The 7,586-nt window shown below is 39.2% G+C and overlaps 1 protein-coding gene across 1 annotated transcript; it reads left to right on the top strand.

Annotated features, from left to right (window-relative positions):
- Nucleotides 1–1,532: 1,532 nt before the first annotated feature.
- LOC143450505 (uncharacterized) lies at nucleotides 1,533–7,447 on the top strand. The gene is made up of 14 exons (XM_076951074.1): nucleotides 1,533–1,674; nucleotides 3,734–3,766; nucleotides 3,912–4,071; nucleotides 4,265–4,746; nucleotides 4,815–4,894; nucleotides 5,055–5,098; nucleotides 5,235–5,417; nucleotides 5,620–5,700; nucleotides 5,760–5,956; nucleotides 6,020–6,227; nucleotides 6,298–6,467; nucleotides 6,538–6,693; nucleotides 6,924–7,103; nucleotides 7,176–7,447. Exons 1-14 carry the CDS (start codon nucleotides 1,621–1,623, stop codon nucleotides 7,299–7,301), a joined length of 2,154 nt encoding a protein of 717 aa, XP_076807189.1. The 5' UTR covers nucleotides 1,533–1,620; the 3' UTR covers nucleotides 7,302–7,447.
- The last annotated feature ends 139 nt before the right edge of the window (nucleotides 7,448–7,586 follow it).

The raw sequence follows: 7,586 nt of genomic DNA on the forward strand, positions 1-7,586 counted from the left end.
ATAAATAATTTCGGTTGGCGGCAAGAACCGTGTTAACCTTATTAGTTAATTAATAAAAGCAGTCTTAAGGCTAACTTTAATTAAAATACGTTTTTTATAAATAATTTTGTTTTATGGTTAATTTTTTTTTTGTTCTGATGGTTTTGCTGTTTATTTGCTCCATATCTGTTTGTCATTATTGTTGTTATATCTGGGAAGTCAGTGTGGCCCAGTACAACTGAGCTAAATTTTTGAATCTTATTTTGCTGAATTAAGCGCAACTGCTTGAATACGGATAGAGGCAATATTCAACGAACTTTCTACGTCATCGTGTGTGTCTCACTTGAAATCACTCAAGCGAAACGAAGAAAACGCCTTTTTATGTCAGGTGGCTCGTGGTAGAAAAGGCGGTCATATGTTTTTCATAGAAATCCCTTCAACTCACCATTCCAACGACTATCCTGAAGTTGGTCTTGTTAGTGTGGTTGATTTTATTGGATGTTCGACGAATTTCTTCATAATTTGAAAGTCGTCTCGTTTCTGAATCCAATGTCCAGCAGCAGGAACTGCGCATTTATTGTACAATGATGAACTTATGCTCGCTGTTACAAAATGTTCTTATTTTATTTGCCTATGATCTACTTCTGAAATAACTTAACCACATATCATATGGAACACATCGCAATCACGAACGATTGAAACGTGACGTCAATTTGTACTTGCTTTTAGGTTTATTGTCTGTTATTTTATTGAAGGTATAAAAAATATTACAGGTTATGTCCCGTACACAGGCTACTGACATTAGGAAGGTTTATAGCCTAACATGTGTTTTTCTTTCTGTTCGTGATATAGTTTGTATTATAAAATTAAACAAAGCACTTCTCTTTTTGCGCCCTGGAAATACGGTGAGCTTACTAACATATGTTGACAAGAAATGTATTGCGGAAACTTGGATTGCGGCCTCTGTCTGGCTTGCCAGTTTTGAAGTAAATAAAGTGAAGGCGTACTTGTACGCAATAACCATGAAGTTTTGTTAGCCGTAAGTTCGTAACAATGGGTATAATGACGTTACAATCATAAAACCAATAACCTAAAATCAAACACGTCGCGAAAGCATATTACACTAATTTTGAACACAGTTCCATGTTGATTGGTAAAACTGTCTCAAAATTGAAGTTTGGTTTGATGATTTTTGCTGCATGACACGAAAAGAATTCTCAGCGTCGGAAAGCGCTGGCCACACACTGGGTAATCAAAAAAGTTTTGAAACTTTTGTTTTTTTGTCTTAAAACGTCGCCAACTTTAGGCCCAGCTGCCTTTTTTAGTAAACACACCTCTATTAGTATAGCTACGCGGAAAGTAAGTAAATCCTAATCAAAAAATATTTATTGTTTTAGTGAACTTTATTTTAATAATGTTTTACAATTTATGAGTAATAACAATAATTAGAATAAATTTTTGGTTTTAAAATTTTATTTTGGTTGTTTTTGAGCATCAAAAGAGGCGGCGGATGAATACCGACAACATAGAGTTTTATCTCATTCAGCACAGTCTGGCTTATTAGGGCCTATAGGTCAATTATTATTTTTCAGTTTACCGTACACTGCTGTCATTGAACTGGAGTTTAAAGCTTTCGTGGCCATGGATTATAAGGAATTACAGCAGAAATTGAAGGCTAGCATCGCCCAGCACCAGGTTAGCATTACTACCTTTTATTTAACTACTCGTGTTGTAGTCATCGTAAATAAAGTGGCAACCACACGTATTAGGTCTAGCAATTCCCAAAATAACTTTGCTGGGTTAGTTTGGTGCAAAATGTGCTGTATTTTATCGCCCAGACTTATGTTTTAGGCATTATTTCTATATTGTAGTCAAATCAAGTTTTTTAGAATTATTGGCGGCGTTATATGATACCATAACGCTTATTGCTGAAATAACGCAATATTATACTGTTTATACCGGCTGCCCTTCAATTTGTTGGTGAAAGCGGCGCTTTAATTTGTAAATGTGGCAAATTGTATTGTTTGACTTATTTTAGCTTGGAAAAAAGCATTATACCGCCGGATTTGTTTGTTGGCAGTTTGTAGGTAATTTTAACCATCTACTTTTCTGCTTAGCAATATAGACCACTCGGTCTCAACGCTTCATCAGTCACGATGACGTCACACCGAAAACCGTGTGCAAGTCTCTCTGTTTAGTCACGTGGTCTTGAATACTCTTGTGCGGCGTGTTCGCTTTTTTTCTTCGTGAACAAATGCGATTTAAAATTTATTCCGTTATATTTTGCGATTTGTAGAGTCGCGTGCATTCACCTAATCCATATAGCGGTCACATAAATTACCTTTGTGACAATTCCCTTCTTGTGGTAATATTGATAATCTACATATAACGAAGCAACACGTAGCCACCATATAACGACTGATAAAAACTTGATAATGGTGGGAATAAAATTTAGCAGGTCACTAAAGTTCTTACGATGGACGCGAAAACACCCTGTGCGTCGCCACCAAACCTCACATCCAACATTTCTGTCGACTTCTGTAAACAATTTTGAAAAATATTCAACCTTGGTCGGATATTAGTGAAGAATGACTAAAAGTTACCATTCTCCGGTGCTAATATTTTGCTGTAATCAGACTGTTTCACATTTCGTCAAATGCTTGCGCTGTGTGTTTTAACTTCGAAAGTAGATCGTTACAAAACATCGCCTTGCAATCTAAGTCAGCGGTTCTTTTCGTGCCTGCGTTAAAAATAAGAGAATGCTTTACGGGCCGGCAGCGTAAAATGTGCATATTGCCTCCGATACAACCACAACATAAAGCCGAGCGTTGCTGCCACTGCGTGGTTTAAAATTGGAAACTCTGAGCAGATTGCACTGAGTCGGATTTTGAATTTTCGTGCATTATTTCGTCATAATCCGAGAAATCCACAAACAGATAAACGACCGCATTTTATTGCGATTGATGCATCAGCAGCAGCGTGTTGTTGCGCGCCCGTGGTCGTACTCAAGCGACGTTACACCAGGATTCTCAACAAGTTAATCTTGTCTCCGCGCTAGGTCATAGCGATTTTTAACAGATGGAAAGCTTTGGGTTTTGCTTCCCATGTTTCCAGGAAAATACATTTGATGAAACTGTAACGTCATTACTTTGCATCGTATTTAACCTGGTGCAACCTTTTCAATCTCGGTCACAACGTCACAATAAAACAAGCTTAATATTTTAGATTCACGTCACTATAAATACATTGTGAAGTCATAATAGAAACCCAAGTAGCTTTGATACATTGGTGTTTGATTTTATGCTATTTGCAAGATGCCAGAACTTAAACCCATTGCATTGGAACGTTGACATTTGCTTTGTTACATCATAAGGCTGTGAAACCGAGAAAGAAAAAGTAGGCGCAATATTTTGGTGGTCTGGCTAAAAATAAACGCAGACCGATGGCGGAGAAGCACTAAACAGTGTTCACCATCCACCTATTGTTTGGTGCATTTCCTCCACAAGTCGTTTTGTGTCAAAAATTAGACTATTTGCATTTTTGCCTCTGCTGCAATCAACTAACAATGCCTTTGTTTTGCCGATGTTGAAAAGACAACGGTTGTCATTTATCTTCCAATTGGAGCTGGTATTTGTTTAAACACCTGGTTTATGGTGTTTTCTTACAAATGCACACAATCTGACCACCATGACATGCTGAAGTCTTGGAAATGACTTGCATATTTATATCAATTAAATTATTAATATTTTTACAGGTAATTATGGGAAATCTAAAGAACAATCCAAAGGTATTTTCTTAATTTACATCAATTTTAATTCTTTTAGAACTGTGACTAGCATCAAGCAGTTTTTTGTCAAATTGATATTTTAATGATTTGTGATGTCAATTGTGATTTTTTAATGATATTTAATTCAATGATGATATTTATTTAGGATGAAATTTTGCAAAGAAATCTAAAAGAAGTTGAGAGTCAAATTGCTCAGCTCGGATTTCGTCAGAAAAAAGTTGTAAAAAGTGGAAAACTTCGTTTAACTACACCGGAGTCCTCCCAACCTCCTCCGGAAAGTTCCGGGAAGAAAGAATTCCCTACCGGTAGGTTACCATGGTAATGGTCATACAAAGTGGAATACTTACAACGTACATAATGGGTAGATAGAGGTACAACAGGTAGATTTACATGTTTATTTGCTTGAGTTGCTGCATCCATTGCAGGAGATACTGGCATAGAAGTCGCCTCTTTCACAAGTATCAATCCCAGCTTTGTATTGTTTTGACATATTTGCAGGAAATTCCGTCACTGGTGACCAAAATGGAGATAAATTGAAAACAACATCAGGTTTTGTGAGGCTTGCCCCTCTTCATAATGACAGTGGAGCTTCCTTCACGATCCGGATATTGGAGAACGATAAAATTCCACCTGCTTCGAGTCAAACTGAAAACGGAAGCGATATCGAACAAAACAAAGTTGTGAAACATAACACCAAAAGTGTGTCTGTGACATCACAATCATCACAATTTTCTGCTGATGCAACAAAAGGGGAACCTGTGGCTGTGAAGGCATCAGAGGAGGTCAAGGAGAAGAAAGACGTCAAATCTGAGCCACTCAACCTCTCCCACATTGTGAATAAAAAAGTTATGATCAGCACAAATCAAGTGGTGACATCCGCAAAGATTCCGACCAGTTTTCAAGTCACAAACACTTCTGCTGTACCCACACTGGCGCCATCTGCTGGAAAGATTATAGTTAATTCTCCGATGAAGATCCGAGTAAGAAATTTACTCTGTTATAAATATTTTAGTCAATCTTTTGTCTTTTCACCGTTCGTCTTGAAAAGGTTCCCGTCAGCAGCAACGGCCACATCGTCCTTCTCCCCACTGCTAAAATGAAGCCAAGATTCACCACTCCAATTTTGAGGTAAAATTTTCAAAATTTGACCCAAGTCAGCATTGTTTTACATAATATCTGTTTGAAATCAATGACATCATATTGTCAACAGCTATCTGCCGAATATAAATAATTAACCTGATGCATCCTTTTATAAATATATGCAATACAGTCAAGGTTACATTTCCAGATTTGCTGCTTGTCAGCCGAGCTTACTAAAGTCATCAGAAAAAGGTTTGAAGTGATGACAAGTTCGTGACAATTTAAGCTTGTTATAAATTTTATAAAATAGTCGTTATCATGTCAATATTACAACGTGAAAATAGTTGATGTAATTATTTGGCTTTCGGAATTTTTTTTTATATTTTAGCGCATTTATGGCCAAACCTTGCTGGGGCCAACAACGCACAGAACCAACACAAGTTCATCCCCGCATCTCTGAGGGGTGGGCCACAAAATGAAACCATTGGCACTTTTCAAAAGTTTAGGATCATATGTGGGAAAACCCCTATCCTGAAACCGAGAATCCCCAACACCATAACTTCAGTTGTAGGTGGGGATGATGGCAAGCTACGTTGCAATTAAATTTTAAAATTGGAATTCTTTGTATATCAGATAACTATTTAATTTGGTTTGATAATGAAAATGAGAACACTCTGAAAGTTCTTAGAATGTAAAATATAGTGGAAGGTTTTCGGATTTATAAAAATCTGTGAAATGTCGGAGGATTTTGAAAATTCTTCTCATTCTTTCAGCAACGTCGAGCCCGCGTCCTTGCTCCACCCAGCTCCAAGCGGTCCTCCTCCAATCCCAGACTCCCGCCATTAAAGACCAAGGTAACCATCATATATAATCGAAGCTTGTTCAATTAGCGAAGGTCAATGTTAAATCTCAGAATCGGCGTCAACATCGACCGTGACACCGGTTCCTACCTCGCCTCATGACGTCAAACCCACGTCACTTTTACCGATAAAAGAAGAAGATTGTGACGTGCCATCGACGTCAGCAGAGATCAAGAAAGAACTTTCATCAGAAGGAGTTTGCCCAAGCCAGCCGAAAGTTGAAAGTGAAGCCACGAGTTTATCGAACGACGTAAGATTTCGATTTTGTTTCCGTCATGATTACCTGGTTGATGACGTAATCTCCTTTGCGCAGAAAATCAACTTCCTGGACAGACTTGAACTTGTTCCGCGCGAGAAAGCGGAGAAAATGCGGAATAGGAGGTATGGTCGCCGTCGTGTCTCGGCCCATCCCGTCTACAGCGGCGGCATGTACGTGTCGACCACCGCCGCCGACTCGACAAAGCGAGTCCTTCCGACCGAACTTATCGGATTTGAGGAAATCCCCATCAAGAGACCTCGGGGTAAGCCCCTTCCCCGATGTTGGGTTAATTTATAAAATGTCCCCGCCTTTAAATATTTTCTCCACGAAAGGGCGCCCTCGTAACTCGACCAAGCCAGGGGTGTTCCCTGCCATGCCACTAGGTGGCGAAGAAGACGAGGTGATAAAAATTTTGGAGAATACCAGACCAAATAAGATGACCTCGAATGAACCCTCTACGTCAGAACGACCTGGGGTTAAGACGAGAAAAAGCAAGAAACAGGTTCCTAGAAACTTTGAAACGGCGTATGATAGATGATGTGATGTAATACAGTGTTGTTATGACGTCATAGAACGCCCAAGACGAGGATTTATGCGCGGTATGCGGGAAAGCGGGTGAGGTGCTCATGTGCGACACCTGCTCCAGCGTCACCCACCTGACGTGTCTCCAACCCCAACTCAGTGAAATACCGACCGGCATGTGGTTCTGTGACGTATGTAAATCAAAGGTACTTTCCCTTATATTACGTGGAAAGACGCTATGAGGTCAATTTTGTAGATTTGTGATATTGGGACGCGTTTTTATGTCAGTTACAGAATAGTTTGATCATCGGGCTAAGTTCAAAATATTTCCAGTTTCTTTTCCAAACTCAACGTCTTGTTGTTTTATTCTTTTCATGAAATTAACATCGGTCCCCACCATGTTAGCACGTTCGCTCATAACCGCTTTCATCTACAGTTCAACGATCGTGCTACCGCCCCCGCCTGGCCAGGTTTGATGTCTATTGTCCACTCATACTTTGCATATGACGTCAAAAGGGACGAATCCCTCGCAAGAGCTCGCGTCAAGAATCGGATGGAAAAGGCGCGAAAAATTAGACTGGAACAACAGATGAAGTCATTGACCAGCATTCTGAAAGTAATTGTGACGTAACAATGTTGTATGTCTAATAAAAAGTCGTGTTCGCTTACATAAACATCTTATTTGCAGGAAAAAGTATCCTTGAAAAATAAACACAAGGTGTCGCTGCAAGAAAACATGAAAACGTGTGAACATTTGACCACTCTGCTGGAACGGATCCGATGCGCCATCAACAACAACTTGGACGCGTCATAATGACGTAACACTCATGAGCAATTACTGCCTTAGTGTCGTTTTTGCTTTCACCATCACTTTTTTCTCTCAACATTTTCAGTTGATGTTTTATGATGACGTCATTTGTTGAAAACGCTGCTGTCACGTGAATAAAATCATTTTTCGAAGTCCGTTACCTCATGACCTGATCCGTCTCAAGCAACAACATTATATTCTTGCCATTGTTTTCTGACGTCATGTCGCGATGCGTCAATTCGGGAAATTGAAGCCCAGATTCTCTCATGGGGTGAAATTATTGTGACGTCA

The sequence above is a fragment of the Clavelina lepadiformis genome, chromosome 3 (genome assembly GCF_947623445.1).
Source record: "Clavelina lepadiformis chromosome 3, kaClaLepa1.1, whole genome shotgun sequence".
NCBI classification, from domain to species: Eukaryota; Metazoa; Chordata; class Ascidiacea; order Aplousobranchia; family Clavelinidae; genus Clavelina; species Clavelina lepadiformis.

Bases quoted from the DNA above. Each gene is read 5' to 3' on its own strand.
- LOC143450505 (XM_076951074.1), top strand. From the start codon at position 1,621: ATGGATTATAAGGAATTACAGCAGAAATTGAAGGCTAGCATCGCCCAG. The intron at 6,468-6,537 runs GTTCCTAGAAAC...ATGACGTCATAG, and splicing joins CGAGAAAAAGCAAGAAACAG to AACGCCCAAGACGAGGATTT. The intron at 6,694-6,923 runs GTACTTTCCCTT...TTTCATCTACAG, and splicing joins GTGACGTATGTAAATCAAAG to TTCAACGATCGTGCTACCGC.